Raw genomic sequence first — 23,351 nt, forward strand, 5'->3', positions numbered from 1 at the left:
TCCTGTCCATCCTCCTTCCTCAGTCTGTTCACCCATGTGGTGCTTCCTTTCCATCCCACTGCCATTGCTTAAATTCAGGCCTAGAACATCCATTAGTCCAGTGATTATAAGGATGTCTTCTCTGGCTTCTAGTTGTCACTCTCCCTCCTGCCCCAGCACTCCATCTCTCCTGCACTGCATGACAGGAGAGAGATCTGATAATGTTCTACTCCCTATTTAATAACTCTTCAGTAATCACTATGACGAGAAATTCCCAGTCTCACCCTTTTTGTATAGAATCAAAGGTTAGCCTCCTGACTTATTCTGCTGGTAGGTTTAGGAGAATACTAAGCATAGTCATGCCCCTCTTAAATTGTACACATTGACTCTCTGCAAAAAAAAAAAAAAAAATTAAATCTGCTTTCCCAACTCATTCAGCTACCTGAGGACATCTAGTAACTCATCCCTCTTTTCATAAAGTTATTCCATATGATTTGCTTAGGAACTAATTCTTTGTACTTCTTTATACAACTGACTCCCTTCCTGGGATATAAGCCCCGTAAGAGCAGGAACAGTTTGTTACTATTTACCAATCATGCTGAAATTAACAAGCTTGAAGATTCCTCTTTAGGAAAAAATACAGAATAGAAGTGCCAGATGGAAAAGTATACACATTGCTAAACTGCTCCCCAAAGGCTGTCCATGTACTTGTTTCCTATATACTCAGTAAAAGGTTTGCAGATGTTCTGTTAATCCACCAGGTGAAAAGTAGTGACTCATGGTTGTGATTTGTGTAGTCCCTGGTAAATGAAAGAACCTCGAATTTAAGATGAGGTATACTTAAGGTGACTGAGTCATGGAAACAGGGCACCATGGAAACTGGAACAATACCAACAATCCCATGAAAGGTTACTTCAAGTCAGGGCTCTCATGACGGTGGTCTGGAAAGGGAGAATTAAGATGATTCACCACGGTGAGTTTCTATGCTGCCAAATCCTAACACTGAATACATGACAAGAGAGTTTAGAGGGAAGAATAGCACTTTTCAATGTATTCAAAATTATACGAGTGTGCAAGGAAACCATAACCAGGAAATCCAGCTCACCCACAGCCCACTCACCATCCAGTAGCCAGTGTTGGCCGCTCCTGAGCTCCAGCTCTGACACCATTAGGCGTGTGATCACGTGATCTGGAACCAAAAGACCTTTCTCCAGGTACTGCCTTGCCATTTCGCCAACTTCTGTTAAAAGATAGTTAAAAAGACACTAAGAAGGCTTCTAGAGGAAGAAAGAACTTTTGAATTCTGACAATTTCACCTTCTCTCTCACCCGCCCTGATATGGAGGGAAAGTTGAAGGTAATTGCTATAGTTTTTTTTTTTTAAATCTTGGCTTCAATAATGGCAGTACTGTTGCTTAATTTAACCCATTTGTCTAACAAATTAGAAAAAGCAACTCTTAGAAATAGGCACAGCCAGAAAAAAGGAGAAGAAGGAAAAAATATGAATTGGCCAAGATTAAAAAAAAAAAAGAGTAGAAAACAAGGTTGGAGTAAAGAGGATGGTACAAGAAGGTTTAAAAGATGTCCGAGACTTCCCAGAGGTGAGCCACACACTGGACCTCAGGCCTCCCAACAGTTTATGATAACAAAGACAGATGATCAACCACATGGTGTACGAAGACTGAAAAAGCTGAGAAGCATAACCATTCTTAGAAAGACCAAAGGGAAAAATTTCCACCAGCCCTCAAAAAGATGCTGCACGACGTGTAACACAAACAGGTTTATTTCCTTCCATGAGCCTCAATAAGCAGATGGCACGTTGATGACGCAGTTGTAAAAGCAACTCGGCATTAGTGGGATGCCAAGCTCATAAATGGATGTGAACCTTCAAAAAACCACTTTCAGAGGAGAAATTACTTCTATCTTAATTTAAAATAACAATTCTGTATATGTAGAAACTGGCTTGACTTTGGCAGGGCAAATTATCAGTTGAAATCTGTGTATATTTCTCAGAACTGAATGTTTTTTTTAACAAAAATTAAGTCCTCCAGGGAACTGATAATGAACTTTTAAGAATCACATTCTCATAGGCTAATTAGGTTCTCATAACAACACAAAGCAGAATTATATCACTGGAAAAACAGTGATATAATAAACAGTGATATAATATATAATCACCTTGACCCTACTTTTACCTTGAATTTTGGTAGAGCCTTTACTTCCTCCAGACTGAAACTATATTCCTTACCCCAAGTTAAGCTCTGAAATATGTTCAGTAAAGGACTCCAGATCACTCAACTGCTACCACTGGACAGGCAGCTCAAAACAAAGCCATTCAGTTATGCACATTCAGTAACACGCTGCGAGAAGCGGGACCCCAAGACTGCTGCATAGGAGAAAGTAGCTGAACTGGAATGTTAAGGAGCCACCTTCATTCAAAAGTATTGTTGATTACATTCTGTGTAACAGGTAATATTCTCAAGATGTTGCTGCGAACAAAAATTCCAGCTTACTGAAATTGAGACAGTATTACTTGACTAAAAGCAACAATAACCACCATTAACTGAGCACACACTATGTCCCAGGCTCTATACTTTAGGTACTTTATAGGTGTTATTTCCTTGAATCATGATAAGATATTCACCTTCAGATAGGATGCAATATATTTGTATTTTTGACAGCTTTTTTTCACAAACCCTAACATTTCCATTTTAAAATGTACAGCTTAGTGACTTTTAATATATTCTCAATGCTGTATAACATCATTGTTCCCTAATTTCAGAACATTTTTATGCACTGGGGGAAAAAAAACCCACTACCCATTAGCAGTCACTCCCCTTTGCCCTTTCTCCAGCATGCACCTCCCTTTAAAACTACTAATCTACTTTCTACCTTTATTTGTGGATTCCTTCACTTGGCATAATATCTTCAAAGTTCATACATACCAGCCCATGTTGGGGTAGTATTAGTAGCTCATTCCTTTTTATTGCTGAATAATAGTCCAAAAGTATGGCTATGCCACACTTTTTGTTTATAGATAACATTAGTTAATGCACGTTTGGGTTGTTTTTACTCTTTTTTTCTTAATGGTACTTGGGATCAAATGAAGGGCCTCATGATGTGGGGTAAAGACGCTACCACTAAGCTACACTCTGAGCCCTTCTACTTTTTGGCTATAATGAATAATGCTCCAGTGATTGTCCATGTACAGGCTTTAATGTGAAAACAATACCTGCTAAACAATCACTAGCACAGAGGACACAGAGAATAACTGACAAATTTTGTGCTGTCCTACACTGCAACTGTCAGACCAGTCCTGTTCTTAGTCCCATCCACTCGAGTTCAAGGTGAACACACATCTGAGGTGAGCAACTAAGGTGCACTTTACACTGTTTTCTGGAACTCCAGATCTTACATTGACTATATTGGTTTATTTGTTATTGTTACTTCATTTTCTGCCTTGACCAACTAGAACAGCTCAATGAGGAAAGAATGAAGTATTTTGTTCAATGCCATGTCCTCTGTGCTTAGATTCCACCCTGGCAAGTTTGGGATGTCCATAAAAATTTGATGCATGAATGAATAAATGAACAACCCTGAAGATTATTATTATTTCTTTTTTATCCTGACAAAAATCAATCTGATCTTCCTGGACAGTTATTAAAGAGCCATTATCCAAAGATCAAATATGGTCCAACTTTGCCAGATAGCAACCTTTTCAGAGGAGATATGAACCAAAAGCAAAGTGTGATGAGGGGACTAGCTGACAGGCAGATGGTTAGGTGTTTTTTTGGGCCTCTTAGTTGTTTTTTTTTTCCCTCCTCAATCCCAATGCTGGGGATCAAACCCAGAGCCTCACGCATACTAGGCAAGTGCTGTATCACTGAGTTACACACAACTCCTGCCAGCAGCTCTGTCTTAATTCTTCAGCATTTCAAAACACAAAGAGAGATTCAGCAAGTCAAGTAAAGCAAAGGAGGAAAAGGGAATGCCATGAGTCCCTGGAACTTCAAGCAGTGACAATTGAAAAGCACACCAGTAAGAGATGGGGCTAGACAAGGTGGGATTCGGAATGTGGACTTTGAAGGACTTTAAGGCAGTTAGTTCAGTTGTAAAGTTCCCCTGGATTCAATACCAGCACCACTACTCGCCCCCCCCCCCAAAAAAAAACTCAGAAAACTAATGATTAAAGATACATCTAGAAACACTTTTTTCAGAAAGGGAAAGACTATCAGATTTAAGCCAGCAATATATTTGTGTGTGTGTGTGTGTAGGTGTGTGTACATATTCATGCATATAGTTTCATCCATTATTAAATATATTAGAAAAATCAATGTTCCATCTATTTTACAATATAAATTTTGTAACAATGCACCTTAATAACCTCTTCTATATAACCACTACCAAATATACAAATAGATATAATCTCCTTGAAAAATAAATTTTCAATTTTTAACTGGATTTTCAATTTTTAACTGGACCAGATAATATACAAATTTTCAACATTTGAGACTACCTATAAAACTGTACATTTAATAAGAATAAGACTAAAATCTTAACATAGAATGTAAGATAGTCCATCAAGTGGGTCATCTCTCCAGAATTCAAACCTCCAAGATAAGATTATTTTATTAGCTTCAATTTCTTCATGTTAAAGTTATACACTTTCACTTTAATAGGCTATAATAAATCGATATATCTGTAACAGGGTATAATAAAACACTGTCTTGTCGCCAGGCATGGTGGCACATGCCTGTAATCCCGGTAGCTTGGGAGGCTGAGGCAGGAGGATCACGAATTCAAAGCCAACCTCAGCAACTTAGCCAGGCTGTGGGCAACCTAGTAGACCCTGTCTCAAAAAATAAAAAATGGCTGGGGGGCTGGGGATGTGGCTCAGATGGTAGCGTGTTTGCCTAGCATGTGCGCGGCACTGGGTTCGATCCTCAGCACCACATAAAAATAAAGATGTTGTGTCTGCCGAAAATTAAAGAAAAATGAATATTAAAAAATTATCTCTCTCTCTCTCTCTAAAAAAAAAAAAAGGCTGGGGATGTGACTCGTGGTTAAGTGCCCTTGGGTTCAATCTCCTGTGGCAAAAAAAATAAAAATAATAATTAATTAAAAATAAAATACTGTGTCACCTGTTGAAGGGTAGGATCCTGGACACACACTTATTAAAATTATTCTCTTTCTAAATAACTGAAAGAGCCAATAAGTAGGTGGCATTTCTTTAGGAAAAGCATAAGAATTATCATGTACCCACACGCACACACTTAGGTGTCATGAAATTAATGGCTGTAGGCCATTCCTTCCAATTCCATTGAACTCCCCAGAGGACCAAATAGACACCAAATAACTTCCAAACAGAAATACAGAAGGATCCAAAATTCAAGGCTGGTTACTGTCATGAAATGGGAGTTCACTGTTCATATATGGTAAACTACATAACTAGAGAATATGGGGTATGGTTAGTTTTATGGTTTAAATACTCTCTGAATCTGCCTAAATATTCATTCAGGTGCTACCTGTTAAGTTATCAGGCCCTATACCAATGTAGTATAAGGTCTGTCCCAAAGCTTCGAGCCTAAACAATGGAACTGCCAACTAACCAAAATCTCAATAGCAAAATTTGATGGAATTTTACTGTGTTAGGTAGAAAAATAACCAGTACTTATCACAATTAAGTTGCAGAGAGGCTCTATATTGCCAGTCAAGTAATTGCAAGTCATGTAAATACCTTATGATACAGAAATATTATTAGTCACAAACTAAATGAAGACATGACCACTGAAGCATTACGTCCCTACAATATTAGTCCACAGTTACAGAAGGCCACCCAGGCTGCCTCAGTCTCTTGACCCTGATCACTCAAAGATTTGTTTTAATAAAGGTAGGGATCAAAACGTCAAGTCCATAGTAAACATTTAATCGAGGTTTTTAAATTTTGTTTGAATATTTATCTGACTTATCTCTCCCTTTATATTTTTTCAATAACTAACCCAGAAATTACTAGCACAAAGACAACAGTGATGAGTGTTTTGTGGCATAAAAAGCGAGGAATATCACAAGACAGAATCAGCTTGCAATCATCTTGCCAGCACCCGCTGGGAGTTCCCATGTCACTCCAGACCACTGTCTGTCTCCCAAGTTGCTGCCAGTCAAAACCACAGGCAAAACTCCTCCGAACGCATCACATGTCCAAATAGTTCTGTACAACCACTGTGTGCCAGGCACCATGCAAGGCACTGCAGGTGCAAATGAGAGCATCCTCAAGAAATTCACCAAGGAGTCAAATAGACCTGAGGATTAGGCACACACAAGTTCAATTTAGAAAATAAGCAGTTTCAAAAACAGGGCTCCTAATCAGGCTGTTGGAATCCTAAATGTCATTCTGCCCCTCTTATAAGTTGCAAGCAGTTTTCCCCTTTCAGGCTAAGTTCAAAAGATAAGATTTAGTATTCAGTGGCTTCCTTTTAACATAACCTTCCTTTCCCCTTCCCCCTCCCCCACATCTCAAGACCTGTTTCTACCCTGCAGTCAGAGTGGTCTCACTTGTACATCTGATTGCATCACACTCCTGCTTTAAAAGCATTCCACAGTTCATGCAGTGGCTTCCAAGTCCCTCCAAGACCTGTCCCTGAGTACATCGCAGGGCTGTTTCCTCTTGCCACAGGCCTCCACCCTCCACTCTCCAGGGCCAGAGCCATTCCTTCCTCTTCAGGTTCCCTTGAGCAAACCCTAAAGCATCTTGTCCTCCATCTGCAGCACTGCATTTTATTTTTCATGTCAGTCTCCCATCATACAGTAGGGATCGTGTCTGCTCTGTGCATTGCTGTCTCTGATGCAGGGTGAAGAGGGTCTGATACAAAGCAGATATACAATATGCATATAAAGACCAGCCATTCCTTCCAATTCTATTCAACTCCCCAGAGGACCAGGTTACTTGGGGAGTTACCACTAAGGTCGCTACTCATAACAGAAAAACTAGATCCATTTACAAACACTACAACTATTAACGTCTGAGCTAAATTAAAACGTTACATTGGAACATATCTTCCCCAGCTAGTACTTCATTTTCAGTACCACTGCAAAGAGGTATCGAAAACAATTACAAGGATGCCATCATGACAAATGAAATTCATTGGCCTTACTATTACAATTGAGTCATTGATTTTAAAAAAAATCTGCTGAGCTGGGGGTGTTGTGGCACAATCCCAGCAACTCAGGAGGATGAGGTAGGAGGATAGCAAGTTTAAAGCCAGTCTCAGCAACTTAGCAAGACCCTAAGCAACTCAGAGACACCCTGACTCACAATTTTAAAAAATGTTTTAAAAAGGGCTGGGAAGGTGGCTCAGTGGTTCAATCCTAGGTTTAAAACACACACACACATACACACACACACACATAAGCAACTACTGTATGCCCTGCTATGGCACATTTTGTTAAGGTCAGGGAACCACAAAGGGAGTATCAGAAGTTGTTATCAGTTTTTGATGGCTCTAGCAGATGCCGAAAATTGACAATCTGACCTACTTTCAGAACAAAGTCAAAATATAGTAACATTCCCCTATCCTTCACTGACCCAACCAGTTTTTTAAAAAATGAAGATTCAATTCTATTTTTTTTTTTTTTTGCCTAAAAAATATGCCCATTTGCCAGGTGAAATGGCACATGTCTATAATTCCAGCAGCTTAGGAGGCTGAGGCAGAAGGATCATGAGTTTGAGGCCAGCCTCAGCAACTTAATGAGGCCCAAAGCAACTTAGTGAGACCCTTTCTCTAAATAATATGTTAAAAAAGGGTTGGGGATGTTTCTCAGTGATTAAGCACCCCAATATACCAAAAACAAACAAAAATATAGACCCACTCATATAAAATTCTAGAATAGACAAAATTAATGTTGAGGGATACCCACATGTGACAATGTATATGGTAAAGCAAGATAACAATTACCACAAGATGCAAGATGGTTGGCCTGGGTGGGGAGATGGAGAAAGGACATGGGGCTTCAAAGGTACTGGTGATGTTCTATTTCTTGGCTGGGTGGTAGATACACAGCTGCTATCCTTTAAACCACGCACATACATACCCATATTCTCTTTTTGTTCTGATCAAGTGAGGGCAAATTGGATACAGACAACAGAGCTGGACCACTGTTCACAAAACAGCAAATTCCCAAGATGCCTAAGTCACCAGAAACAGATAATTACTCCATGTTCTTTGCATTGTTGAAGCTAGAACATGCTGAGAGTGAAAGACCCCTGTAAAAAAGCCCAATTCCCTCACAAGGCGGCCTTACTCTCAGATTTTGTGGAAGGAATAGAATTAAGAAAAACTGTTTCCTCAGTACCACCCTCCTCCAAAAATGAGTGATCATGTCAACACACACACACACACAACAAAAGGCCTGATCAACAATGAACTGCAGCTTTATGATTGTAAACTACAAGTTCTTTATTCCCCAGTATGCAAGAATAAAATTGTGCCACTGAAGAAACTGCTTGTAAAAATTTTTTTTCCAAACAAAAATTTCATCCTATAAACTGTTTACCCTTGATATCACTTTGATGAATCTCTCCTAGTAAGAAAAAAAGCTTTTAAAAATCTTGGTTAAAAAATAGATGTCAGGCTGGGCATGGTAGCGCATGTCTGTAATCCCAGCAGCTCTGGAGGCTGAGGCAGGAAGACTGCAGGTTCAAAGCCAGCCTCAGCAACAGCAACAGTGAGGCACTAAGCAACTCAATTTTGAGACTCTGTCTGTAATCAAAATACAAAATAAGGCTGGGGATGTGGCTCAGTGGTCGAGTACTCCTGAGTTCAATCCCCAGCACACATGTAAAAAAAGATGTCAGCTATGCATGTGGGTGCATGCCTATAATGACAGCAACTCAGGAGACTGAGGTAAGAGGTTCACAAGTTCAAGGTCAGTCGAAGCAACTTGGTGATTCTCTCAGCAACTTTGGGGACCCAGTCTCAAAAACGAAATAGAAAGAACTGGGGATATAGTTCAGTGGTAAAGTTCCCTTGTGTTCAATTCTCAGTACAACCACACATACACACACACACACGTCAAAGTCCTTTAGAAGTAGAAATTACATAAGAAACTTTTGAATTTACGGCATTTTGACACTTATCCAAATGAGTCATTTCAGTTGTTCAAGAGCCACACTCTAATTGGCCTTGCTCAAAGCCAGTCTCTTTTCTTCACACCAAAAAAGGCAGTTTTAAAACACTCCCTGACACTTACTACTGGTAATTATGAAGAAAATTCTAAATCTAGAGTAGTGGCCAAGAACATACATTTTGGCTGCTGTAGTGGCATACACCTGTAAACCCGGTGACCATGGAGGCTGAGGCAGGATTGCAAGTTTGAGGCCAGTCTCACCAACTTAGCAAAGCCTTCAGCAATTTTGTGAGACCCTGTCTCAAAATAAAAAATTTTAAAAGGCTAGGGGTATAGCTCTGTGGTAAAGAGTCCCTGAATTCAGTCCCTGGTATCAAACAAACAAAACCCATATATTTCAGAGCCAGACATAGATCTCAGTACTGCCACATAAAAGTTAAAGATTTGGGTCATATTGTATATTTTTTGCCTCCATGAAGACTGTACCTCAGTTTCCTTGTCTATATGGAATAATACCACCTAGGGTTGTCTCGATAGTTGTACATTATTCATATGTATCCAGGACTTGGAACGATGCTGCTTTGCAAATTCCATTCAAAGACATAGAGATAATAAGAATTTCTCCTATGTGCCAACAGTTGTTTTAGGCAGTTTATATACATGAAGTCATTTAATCCTCACAAGTATGGGTCAGGTCAATGTTACTCATTCCCCACCTCATAGAGGAAGAAATTGAAGCACACAGAGGTTAAGTAGCTTGCCCAAAGTTACTCTGTAACTGTAGAGCTGAACTTAAAGTCAAGCAGGTTGGCAGAGCATTTTTTTAATTTACTCTGCATCCCCAAGGGTATGAGTGCATCCCTGGACAGAAGCACTCCGAAGGTGCAAGTGCCTTCTAGGAGGCTGTAAAGCAAACACCTGTATGGAATGGACAGGGTGCAGTGACCAGTGAGCTTCTGTGTGAACTGATATTACTGGTGGTAATGTGCCCTGTGGGGAAATCTCCATCCTCCTCTGGGTAACCACCTCACTTCCACTCGGTGCTGATTTCTGGCTTCATAAATAAGAAACTTACAGCACATGCTCCTGGCAGCTGTGTCCTGGCAAACTAAGCACCCTGCAATCCTGCACCTCCTAGTCAGCCTCCTCTACTCCCTTCAAGAGCTTTTCCTTCCCCTAGTCCCTGTCCACATATCTCCAACCAGGGACCTTCCCAAAACACAAGTTGGCACAAAAATCACTTCTTTCCCCCAACACCAATGGGTTCCATGGCCTACAGAAGGACATACTCCTAGGCATGGCATTCAGACTCTCTTGGGATCAGCCTAGAACTATTCTCAAACCTCATCTCCCATCGGTTCCTTTATGGACAATCTTTGACCCAGTCTGTACCAAACACACAGTCAAGCCTGCTACAGACTCAGGAAAGAAAGAGAAGAAGAGAGGCAGGGCTAGATGCAAGTGTGCTCCGAGCAGGAACATGATCTGACCTCAGGCCTCAGGAAAGCTTCCAGGCCTGGAGTTGGGCTTTTAAAGAGCTGGCAAAAAAAAAAGGTGACCGAAGAACCACCCTTCAAGTAGCACATGCACCAGCCCCTCACGGGCATGCAACCTCCCACCCACCCACATCCACTCAGTCTCCTATTTCCCATTGCACAGTGTCACTTGTTCTCTAAGCCAAGGCTGAAAAACATCCAAGAAGCTTTCCCTGATGATTACCCTAGGGCAGAGAAGGCCTAGGGCATCCTGCTGGACAGGTCTGCTATGCCCTCGCACGTGTCCAGAAGATGCTGACTTCGCTCTGTGCCAAGCAACACGGCTCAGGGGCCAGGACAGAACTGGCTGCAATCCCCTATCAGTCAAGTGCTCCCCAACAGGTCACATCTGTACAACCACCTGGGAGGACTTGTACCTACACCTGACATGTCACTCTTGTTGTATAGGGTTGATCACAAACCCCTGAGGCCAGAGACGACCTTATTTTAACAATCAATAAGAGCCACTCTACTTGAAGTCTCTAAACTCTCCACCCATTCATAGGGCCCTCAAATTACTAAGTGAAATTTCTTCTCAACACACCTCTTGCCATATCCACTGTATGGTTCCATAGACCTGTGGGCTAGTCATGACTTAAGACAAATTAAGACTCCAAATAGCCTTCTAAGAATCACACATTACCTGCAATGATATTTTCTTTAAACGTTACATTGCAGTCTAATTCTTGAACAAGTCTGGAGTAACTGAGGAAAACAGGTTACTGAATGAAGCAAAGCATCCGGTTACCTAGGTAGACTACACAAATGGACAGTTAGCACATACTGGGCAGTGATTCTCACAAGGACTGCTTCGGTCGACTCAAACTGATTTGGAAAGATCATTACCACTCATTGCATTTGGGTATCAAGCCTGACCTCTAAACAAGAGAGGATCCGTCCCTACAAGTAGGTGCTTGCTCATCCTAAAGCTATCTGACATTCTTAAACACCCACAAAATGCACAGAAGTCAACGTAAAAAAGATTGGTGATTAAGACTCCAAAGTATTCTCTAAAAGAACAGGAAGTTTAGTGTTAAGGAAGCAACTTGCCGGTTTTCAAACTAACATGGAGTTGCCCCAAGTGAGAGTTATACTAGGCAAGAACACCCAAAACACAGCTGCCTTTCTTCAAGCTGTCTCTTCCAGCTGCCTGTGACAGAAAAGATCTATCCTAAGAGTTTCCTAATAAATCACAAATCAACAGAGACATGTAAGCTTTTTCTAAAGAAAGTGACAAAGGTATATGTACATCTTACAAAACAATTTAGGATATTTGAAACCATCAAATATCTTGATTATTCACTTTTGTTCATCATGAGACTAAGATCCCCATGAGATCAAGATACTAACCACGGGTCCCATACATCCCCATTACCATTTTGCTCCACTGTAACTCATGGTGGGAAAAATTATTCTTGGTGTTTAGTTTTTAATAATTTATTTAAACCTGCTGTGTAATTGATTATCCCCCTAGGACATTCAAACATTGTCCAGATCTTTGATGCGTGTGATCCCCCATTTCAAAATCGGTTAAAAATAAGGGGAAAAAAATATTTTTTAACCTCTGAGCCCAAATTTATGTAAAGATTTAATGTGCAACTCTTTTATAACTAATCTTAAGAATTTGTGTTGTGAGTCATCTTTCAACATCGGCACCTTTTCAAAGGAAAATGATTTTTAACATCGAAATGGCATTATAATGAGGCAAAGAGCAGATATGAAGTGAGGAATGGTCACCAGACTAGGATGGGAGAAGCCTTGGAGCATAACTCTGCTTCCAACTCACTGCTCACACCCCGGGTTTTACTAAATCACAGCCTCAAGTTTAGACATCTTCATGAGAGAGCTGGGCCCTTCTACCTACTACCTTAGTGTGAATTTCAATTCCCTAGACCTGGCCTGGAGGTCTCATGTGAAGGCAGAAGACTGGCCCCTGTATGCATCAAACTATAGCAGCTGTTTTTTATCCACTGGGGTTCCACCTGCGGCGAATAGAGGGACATTAAAGGCTAAGCAGAGTCCTGGCTTTCATGGGTGGTCAAAGCACTGATCATTATACCCATCTGGGTGTCCTGAGTAGTCAGGACCAGAACTCAGGCCTGAACCACCTGCCTAGAGGAGTTAAGGGCCACTGCTTCATTAGGTCTCTTTTCTCTTTAGTCAAACAGGATATTTACATTCACTTACTTTAATTTTGTATTCTGGGTCCAAAAATGTGCTGGCAGTGGGTATATTCCTATAAGTGCCAAGGTGCAAAGATGAGTGGACAACAGCCATGATTGTGAGCAGGGGAGGGGCTGGCTTGACTGAGAAGGAAGGTGATCCCATAACCAAACACCAAGGATACTGAGCAGATTCTTCATCCCACTAGCAGGTCAATTATTTGACCCCTTGTATTCATTCAAATAATAAAATAGTGCAGTAATCTCATTTTGAGACCAAATCATGAAAAGATATTGGCGTTTCCTAAATGAACAAATTGTAGATGTCCTATGTCAGAAGTATTTTCTTGGCCCAGAATCAGAACACAAGCACTTATAAACACACCATGAACATCTGGCTTAGCACCACACACTGCCTTGCATAATCAACAGAGGAAAGAAAGGCAGATTGGGATAGAGGCAGCAGAAGTTGGGCAAAGAAACAAATAGGGAAAAGGCAAGTAATCTGAATGGTTTGCCAAAACTTAGAAGTTTTGAATTTCAGACCCAGAGTATTTAACCATCTTTTTCAGGAACACAGTCTACAAATTGGCCGCAGTATCCACTATACCAGGCCCTGGCAGCCCTAAGGAATAGGATTACACTTCAAATCTCCTGGGCTCCCTAGATTTTCCCTGCAAAAACCACAGAATAGCCTCCCTGTAATCTGATCACAGCCCAATGACCAGCCCCACTCAGAGAACAGGGAGAAATTTCACTTTTAAAACACAAAAAGCCATTCCTGTCTGTCGCAGAAGGCCCAGCGTGTGGAACAGATCCGCCCTGCACCTTGGGGCTGCCTCCCTGGGCAGGATCTTGGCTGCCGATCAGCACAAGAGGAGCCAGCGCTGTTCTCCTCCAGTGCCATCTGCTCAGACAGGATGGATGGCTGCTGCTGCCCATGACACAGCCTTTCTCTCTCTCCTCTTCTCCCTCCCTTCCCTGAACTTTCTGGCAATGTTCTGGTGGAGAACTGTAGCAAGAGGACCAAAAATGTGTCCTGCACCAGCCTCCCAAAGAGGGGTAGGATGGGGAGAGCTGAGACTACCTCACTTCCCACAGGGCTCCTCAGCGGCCAGCAGCCAAATGGCACAGTGAAGGGGTCAACATGCCACCATTTTCCGAGCCCTCAGCAAGAACAGTGACAATATTAATATTAAGGGCAACTGTCACCAATCACTTAAGTAATGGACAAGTACTTGTCAGACTGTGGTGAAGCCCATTTTTCTTAAGTGTTTTGTACACAAAAAGAGAAAAAATAATATATTTTAAGATATATCTATTTTATATATTGTGTTTTATTTATGTATATATAAAAGTTATGTATGTATATAAGTATGTATATACTTAAGTACAAGGTTAAGCTAATTCCTCCTGTGGGGCACATTTAGAAATAAACTGTGGTGCCAAGCCTTTCTCTAATCCCTAATATGCACTGTTTCAATTAATTCTTACAACAACCCAATAAGGAAGTGCCATTGTTATTCTTAGTTTGTAGTTGCAGAAATGGAGATAGAAAATGTTTGAGTAACTTAGCTGGATGGCTTCCCAAGCGATGGCATTAAGAGTTTTAATTTGTCCATCTCTCCCCACCCAACAACCATGGCACTGGGGATTGAACCTCAGGGTACCCCACCACTGAACCACACCCCCAGCCCTTTTTATTTTTTGAGACAGGTCTCACTTGTGGAATCTGAAATTCTTCTGTCCCAGTCCCAGCCGTCTGTCTCTGTGGTAGCTGGGATGACCCAGAGTCTGTATTCTTTCAACATATGCCCTAGAGCAACTGGCTTCTCTGGCCCCGCCTCCAAGGCCTTCCCTAACTTCCTCAAGCCATTTGTCTCTTCCACTTCTGCCTAGGCTGAAATGCTGGAATTCATCCATTCTTCAACTGTATAGTTATCTTTTCTAAACTGAAAACACCTGAAGGGCAGGATTTGTTCAGCTGAGTGACTTAAAGCATCATGGATGAAATATCCCATCAACAGTTTTGAAATGGAATAAATGAATAAAGAAGGGAAAAGAACAAAAGAGAAAAGAGTAACATATATGAAGCAGGAAAAAATAATAAACCCTAACATATGAAGACCTGGTCTAGCCAAAAGAAAATTAAATTCTATAATGATCTTTTCTTTCTTAGACTCAGGGAAAAATAAACTATCTACAATTTTAATCAGATTTAAAAAAAACCAAACTTTTGCTTTTGCTTTGTTCTGGGCAGGGAAAGCAATTCAATGAGTTTTCTGATTGGCAAAGATAGGACTGAGCCTGGTGGCACTAGCCTATAATCCCAGTGACTGGTAGCTGAGGCAGGAAGAGCACAAGTTCAAGGTCAGCTTCAGCAATATAGTGAGACCCTAAGCAATTTAGCCAGATCCTGTCTTAAAATAAAAAATAAAAAGGGTTGGGAGTGGGTAGAGTGCTTGTCTCGCATGCACAAGGCCCTGGGTTCAATCTCCAGCACCACAAAAACAAAATAAAGGGCTGGGAATGTGACTCAGTGGTTAAGTGTTCCTGGGTTCAGTCTTAGGTACCAAAAAAAAAAAAAAAAAATAGAATTAGGGTTTATTGGCAGGGGAGGGGGGTTCATAATGAAAAGAGAAACTGGGTAAGAAAATAGCAGATACTGGAAGATTTAAAGATGGAGACAGTCCCCAGAAGGGCAAGCAGAAAGGCAACAGGCTGAGGTGGAAGCTGGGGGAAGACAGGCAGTGGCTGCAGAGTGCATAGGGAAGCACTGGTCCTAAGACAGTGCAGTCTGCTAGGCCATGCCAAGATGTGGCTCATGTCCCACTCTGACCCTCAGCACCCCAAATCTTCAGTACAACTTCATTATCATAAATTCTTTGGGAGAGGAAGAATAAGGGTAGTGTCTGACACAGGAGGAAGCTATGCAGAAAAGGGAAACCTTGCATTACAAGCAATGATTAAAAAGCAGAAGGGAATTCCAGACCACCATGTGAGAGTCACACTGCAGGTGGTGGCATGGACAGCTTTGCATCCCCAGCTTCAGGGTTCAGAGAGTACTGGTGGACTTGGGGAGAGCTAATGCCCCGTTTATGTCCCATTGTCCTACATAATGGATACCAACAGAATTGCCCAATTTAAGTTTTTATAGGTGTCTTATATGTATAAGATGATGGGAAACAATGGATTACATAAGAAAGATATTTGTGATAAGGAAGCATAGAAGATTTCACAGGGTCACCAACCACCCCCACTGTGAAGACACATCTATTCCCACACGGCACTGTGACTATATAATGCAACACAACATGACGTGTATTATGATGACTCGACACACTTGACCAGGATTGTGGTTTGAAAGGCTCTCGAAAACTCTGTCCAAGCTGGCTCAGAAGCAGAACTAGAGAGGAAGGAAAAAGACAGCACTGGATTTCATCCTGCAACTCTGGAAGTCTTGCATCACTAACTAATGTAAAGATGAGCTGGAACACTGACCAACAAGAAACATTAAACTCTGCCAGACAGTTCATTGGGTAGGAAAATCTATTCCCAGTTATTTCAATTCTGATGGATTTATATATCTGAGGGTGCTTCCCTAATAAAACAAACTGCCTACAAGCCTCTTGATTGCAAATATTAATCGTATTCCATAGCCAGGTCTCCTCTGCTGCTTCTTCTGATCCATGTTGTTATCCCACACAACACAGATGAAACTGAATGCTCCACCAGCTACAGCAATTTTAGAGTAACTTCAAAATGTTCACACTTTCTTCACCTGCCAAATGGAAGGAGGAAAGCAAAGCAGGTGTGTAGTTCGCAGTGGCCACAGCTGCTCTCTGTGGAGTGGATTAGGAAGGTGACATTGTCTCTCTCCTCTCTCTCTCTCTCTCTCTCTTTTTTTTTTTTTTTTTTTTGGTACCAGGGATTGAACCTAGGGATGCTTAAACAACTGAGTCACACCCCCGGCCCTTTTTTAAAAAATTTTATTTTGAGACAGGGTCTTGCTAAGTTATGTAGAGCCTAGCTAAGTTGCTGAGGCTGGCTTTGAATTCATAATCCTCCTACCTCAGCCTCCAGAGCCACTAGCATTATAGGCATGTGCCACCCCACCCAGAGAGGTGACATTCTCTTGATATCCCTCCCATGTTTATTACAAACCAAAAGACACCTGGAGTCTCTAAAGATCATGCGTCCACTACAGTAGGACCACCGCACCATAACAAGACAGCAATGACTGACTGAAGCCAAAAAAGCAGTTATGTTTTAAATTCATTCCACTTCAAGTATATAATTAGATTCCACTACTTTGCAACTTAAAAACAAAATGTCATAATCTTCAAGTAAATTTAAACACAATCAAATCAGATGATTACTTCTATGGGGATCATTAGTCTATTCAGCCCTATGTATTTTAAAAGCAGAGCAATATTCAATTTATATATTTTTTCCCCACTGCTAGGGATTGAACCCAGGGCACTCCAGCACTGAGCCATATTCACAGCCCTTTTTATTTCTTTGATACAGAAGCTTACTAAGTTGCCTTGGCTAGCCTCGAACTTGTGGTCCTCTGCTGAAAGCCATAGCCAAGTAGGAATGACACATGGCATTTGGGGTTGAAAGGTGACCCTGCTCAGGGATTAGGGTGGCTCCGGGTTTAGGGTGGATCCTGCTGGGAATAGGGCGGCTCCAGGATTAGGGCAGATCCTGCTGGGATTAGGGTGTATCCTGCTGCCTCAGGAGCCGGCTCCTTTGGAGTTCCCCTTGAGTTCTCACAGGGTTCTGAGAGAAATGGTACGCAGAGCCTGGTGGAGGGTAGTGTGTGTAGAGTGTCAGTAAGAGTTCGGGAACAGAGTTGCTGTTTGAATCTACAAGGCTTTGTGGTGGCTCGGTTATTTTGTGCCCAGACTGCGGCATTTGGTGGCCCTTACGGCATTTAGGGGCCAGTACGGGGAACGCCTGAAGCTTGAGTGTCCGTGAGAGTTCGGGAATAAAGAGTTCCTGTTGGAATCTACAAGGCTTTGTGGTGGCTCGGTTATTTTGTGCCCAGCCAGACTGCAGCAGTCCTCCTACCTCAGCCTCCCCAGTAAATGTGATTACAGGTGTGCACCACTGTGCCCAGCTATATGACATTTTTGTTGCACTCTACCACTGAGCTACAACTCCAGCCCTATCTGACTTTTGAAGAGCAACTATATCAATGATTTTGTGCAGACAGCAACATTATGTAAATTTGTAGGCCAAAGAAAAACAAGAGAGAGAGAGAGAGAGAGAGAGAGAAAGACAAGATGGGACCACTACAATATGGATGACTCCTTACAGGGAGCTGCCATGGTGGATGCGTAAACAGAACAGTTTTACCTCTTTGATGTGACACTTTGACCATCTAGGGCACGGCTTTAAGTTTTTTTTTTTTTCTTTTCTTTTTTGTTTTTGTCTTGTTTTATTTTGTTCTGGATACTAGGGATGTTTTACCACTGAGCTACATCCCCTTTTATTTCTTATTTTGTGACAAAGGCTTACAGCCTTACTGAGATGCTAAGACTGGCCTCAAATTTATAATACTCCTGTCTCAGTCTCCCAAACTGCTGGGATTACAGGGGTGTACCACCACACCCGGCTCTGCATCTTTTAACCTTTCAATGGCTACTAAAGATGAAAGAGATTTAAGATGTAACTAAAAGCAAACAGAGGAACCAGAATTACAGAAAGATTCTATCATCATAATTTAACTTCTAGAAACACCACTGCCAGCCCCAGTGAGTTCCTGGCTCCTGTCACTTAGAACATTTCGTGCCACCAGCAGCAGTTCCAGCTGGGGCTCGCCACCATCTCTGGCTTGTCTTTCACAATCCCAGCTACCCAAGAAGAGTGGTGTTTGGTGCTGCTGGGTTTGGCTCTGCTGCTCTACCCAGCTAGTACACATATTTTTTTTTTATTTTCTGGGGTTTGTGCTCCTGCAGTGTTTGAAATATGACATTGAAAACACCTCTAGTAGAATACACCCTCCAATATCCTAAAACTGATCCTGGATAATGAAATATGAATCTGTTTTCTGAGACAATCTAACAGAAATATGTATCTGGGTTGGTGGGCAGGAGATCTTAGGAGGCTATCAAAATTCATTTCCTCCAAAAAAACAAATATAAAATTGATTACTCACAACAAACACCACACAGTAACCTGGGACTAGCAGGACTAGCATGAGGTACAGGGCAGAAGGACTTAAAAAAAAAAAAAGCCCTTGAAACAAAACACTAATCAAAATATATTGTATTGGGCTGGAGATGTGGCTCAAGCGGTAGCACACTTGCCTGGCATGCGTGCAGCCCGGGTTCGATCCTCAGCACCACATACAAAGATGTTATGTCTGCAGAGAACTAAAAACTAAATATTAAAAAATAATATATATATATACAATAATATATATGTATTGCCTTTTTTTTCTATGTTGCCCAGGCTAGCCTTGAGCTCCTGGGCTCAAAAGATCCTCCTACCTCAGTCTCCAGAGTACCTGGGACCATAGGTGTGCCCACCACACCTGTCTATAGAGCAGTATTTTAAATTAAAAAAAAAAAGAAAAAAAGGGCTGGGGCTATAGCTCAGTGGCAGAGTGCTTGTCTAGCATGTGTGAGGCACTGGGTTCAATCTTTAGCACTGCATACAAAAATAAGCATATAAAATAAAGGCATGCTATAACCACCAAAAAAAAAAAAAAAAAGAAGAAAGAAAAAAATTCTATGCCCAACTCACTCTCTCACCTCACTCTAATCCCAATTCTGTTGGATCTGGTCTTTATCTTTACAGTACTGGGAATTGAACTCAGGAGTGCTTTACCACTGACCTGTATCTCCAGTCCTTTTTGAGACAGGGTCTCACTAAATTGCAGAGGCTGGCCTGGAACTTCAAGTAGCTGGAATCACAGGTGTGCCCAGGATACCTGGCTGGATCTGATCTTAAAAAGTTTGGCATTCTGAGCCTGGTGCAGTGACACACACCCATAGTCCCAGCAACTGCAGTCTGAGGAGGCAGGACTGCTTAAGTCTGGAAGTTTCAGGCTGCCTAGTGTGCTAATGCCAATGTGGTGTCTGTGTTCTGTTGTGGGATCACACTCCAGTCTGGGAAAGATAGCAGACCCGGGGACAGGAGTACAGCTCAGTAGAGTGCTTGCCTCACATGCATAAGGCCCTGGGTTCAATTCCCAGCACCACCAAAAAGAGAATGGAAAGATATCAGACCCATCTCTTAAAATAAAAAGTCAGGCATGATGGCACACACCTGTAATTCCAGTACTTGAGAGGGCTTACGCAGGAGGAGAGCAAATTCCAGGCGAATCAGGGCAACTTAGTGAGACCCAGTCTCAAAGGCTGGGAATGTAGCTCCCCTGGGTTCAATCTCCAGTATGAAAATAAACAAAATTTATTAATTTCTGGCATTTTGTTCATTTTATTGCATTAAACTACTATTTATCTTGATTGCTGAGATTTTTTGTGTCCCCTTAGATCTGTCACTAGGGGACAGTTGCCTCACTTGCCTCACTCTAGTCTCAAACATGCCAAAAAAACTACCTTGTTTAACACTCACTAGGAAAACCTGAGGTATCTCTGCCATGACCATCATTTAAGTGAGGAAACACAAAAAGGTTGGCTGCCTTGCCCAAGGTCATGGAGACAAGGGCGGACACTTTCAGATTCCAAATTGAGCCACCTGGCTCCAGAGTCTACATTCTGAAAACCACACTAAGCTAGGAGCTTTGCATCATCTGCATCACGGAGAAGCTGAGCATAAATCAATACAGTTTGGGATTTAGAAAACAACTATGTGGGAAACAACCCGAATAAACTATAATCGAAGACAATTTGGACAAATGTAGTGATGAATTGTTTATTGCTGATCAACCTCCTACAATATTTAGGCTAAGTGATAATTCCTCCATGCTGCCAGCAGTTCCCGCCATCAATTCCACACGCCATCCTAAGCCTCAGCATGGCCAAGGGAAAGGGTTTCTGGCTCCTGATTCAAAAGATAGAACTACAGGTTCTAGTAGCCCAGAGTTGACACTATCTATACTTAGGTTTTGAGGTGACCCCAGCATGTTCTCTTAAGTATCATAGGCTTTTATAAGACTGAGTTAATGTGCACTACAGGACAACATTCAGAAATACCACTCAAATAATGTAGTGATTTAGAAGAAGTAGAAAATGGAGAGCAAATTTACAACATGTACAGCGAGCCAGTTTTGGGGGGCCATCCTGGCGGGGTCATGGAGACTAGTTCCGAAAAAGAAAAGTAGAAATGTGACCATGGGACCAAGAGTGCATGGAACTAAGGCTGCTTTTCGTGGCGGGGGGGAAAAAGGCACCTTAAATTGGCAAAGTGCTGCCCTGAAACTATTTTCAATTACCTAAAGACCTAATGGATTTAATTTATGTGATCTAGCGACTGAAGTTGGACAAATGGATGGCAGTTTATTGATGACAGTTTCAAGGAATTGGCTTTCGTCTCAGTAAAAGGGGGGGGGGGAGCCTTCTAACAATTAGACCTGTCCACCAATGAAAGAGCCTGCTTACACAGGCAGTGAGTTTGTTAACTGTCAGCTGCCATAGAAGAGATCCAGCACACTTGTACAGAATGACTTGAAATCCCTTTCAATTCTGAGACTTTAAAAAATGGAAGAATTAAAAAACACATTGTTATGCATACTGTTTAATCCCTAAGAACTTTAAAAAACCAAAACAAATTCTTGAGTTCAGTGGAAACTGAGATCTTGCACCTGATCCAAGCTAGAGAGTTTATGTGTGTTGGGGGGTGGGTAGGATTGGGGAGATTGTTGGTAGGTGGGTAGATTGGGGATTAAACCCACAAATGCTCTACTATGGGGCTACAGGCATCCCCAGCCTTTTGGGGGCCTGAACTTGTGATCCTCCTGTCTCAGCTTCCTGAGTAACTGGGATTACAGGCATATGCCAACCATTGACAGCTAAGACTTGATATTTTTAAAACTAAGTCACTGCCATTAGTGTTAAATCAAAAATTAATTCATCTTTTGCAATGGAACTTATAGTTGTCATTTTTAAAAATTGAGAAATTATACTTATATATACAATCAATATTTTATAGCTGTCATGCAAAGAACATTGGCTATTCCCATGAAGATCTCTCACCTAAACTGGGCACGGTGGCACACACCTGTAATCCCGGCAGCCCCACAAGCTGAGGCAGGTGGATCGTAAGTTCAAAACCAGCCTCAGCAAAAGTGAGGCACTAAGCAATTCAATGAGACCCTGTCTCTAAATAAAATATAAAATAGGGCTGGCAGGGCTGGGGTTGTGGCTCAGAGGTAGAGCACTCGCCTAGCATGTGTGAGGCACTGGATTTGATCCTCAGCAACACATAAAAATAATAAAGATGTTGTGTCTACCAATGACTAAATAATAACTATTTTTTAAAGAAAGAATAGGGCTGGGGATGTGGCTTAGTGGCCAAGTGCCCCTGAGAGTTTTATCCCTGGTACCTACTCCCCCCCAAAAAAAAGAAAGAGAGAGAGATCTTTCACCTAAAAACCATTCAGCCAGGCACTGTGGCACATGCCTATAATCCCAGCGACTCAGGAGGCTGAGGCAAGAGGATCATAAATTGGAGGCCAATCTCAGCAATTTAGCAAGGCCCTAAGCAACTTGGGCCCTATCTCAAAATAAAAAATAAAAAAAGGCTGATAAAATAAAAAAGGAATTGTAACTCAATGGTAAAGTGCCCCTGCATTCAATCCCCAGTGTCCCCCCACTCCCTCAGAAGGAGGGAAAAAAAGTATTACATTAGTGACAAAAAAAAGAAAGCAAGAGGGACTAGGGTTGTGGCTCAGTGGCAGAGCACTTGCCTTAAATAAAATAAAGGTCCATCAACAACTAAAAAAATATTATAAAAAAAGAAGAAAGAAATAAAGAAGCTGTTTAAGTAATTCCTCTTACTGTTTTCACAAATTTTTTTTCAATTTCTAGCAACCATCACATCTGGCTTATATAAAGGAGTGAATGTATATTTTGCCTTATAAATTTCTTTTTTTTTTTTTAAAGAGAGAGAATATTTTAATATTTATTTTTTTAGTTTTCAGTGGACACAACATCTTTGTATGTAGTGCTGAGGATCGAACCCATGCCAGGCATGGGCGCGCTACCATTGAGCCGCATTCCCAGCCCCCTTATAAATTTCTTAAAGGTGGAGACCATTTCTTATTCCTGTGAACAAAATGCTGTTAGAATACACTGATCTTACAAATGCTCAATGAAGTTTAAAGTCTATCCCTGACTGCTGATACTATGATAGCCTCTTAATTGTTGTTCCTAGTTTCATTCTGGAAACTTCCAATTCAATTTCCAATAATCTGAATGATATTCAAAATGTGAATCAGATGTTAATCCAGTATTTTAAACAATGGCTTCATCTGAGATCAGGAAACAGTTCTCAGTACAACACCAAAAGCATACACAGCAAAAGAAAAACACTAGCTTACCTGATTTCATCAACATCAAAAAACTTATGCTTCCCAGGGT

The 23,351-nt window shown here is 41.4% G+C and overlaps 1 protein-coding gene across 4 annotated transcripts in view; it reads right to left on the bottom strand.

Moving 5' to 3' along the window:
• Window positions 1-23,351, bottom strand: part of Ak4 (adenylate kinase 4) — a 67,402-nt gene that overhangs the window by 30,582 nt on the left and 13,469 nt on the right. For 3 of the 4 annotated variants that reach the window (XM_076860241.2, XM_076860238.2, XM_076860239.2), the window contains one exon: window positions 1,100-1,219. The exons of the other annotated variant lie outside the window; for it this stretch is intronic. In XM_076860241.2, the coding sequence (XP_076716356.1) occupies window positions 1,100-1,208 (109 nt within the window). In that variant the 5' untranslated portion in view covers window positions 1,209-1,219. The remainder of the gene's footprint in view (window positions 1-1,099; window positions 1,220-23,351) is intronic. 4 annotated transcript variants of the gene reach the window in all.

Source organism: Callospermophilus lateralis, chromosome 7, assembly GCF_048772815.1.
Source record: "Callospermophilus lateralis isolate mCalLat2 chromosome 7, mCalLat2.hap1, whole genome shotgun sequence".
Classification (NCBI taxonomy): Eukaryota; Metazoa; Chordata; class Mammalia; order Rodentia; family Sciuridae; genus Callospermophilus; species Callospermophilus lateralis.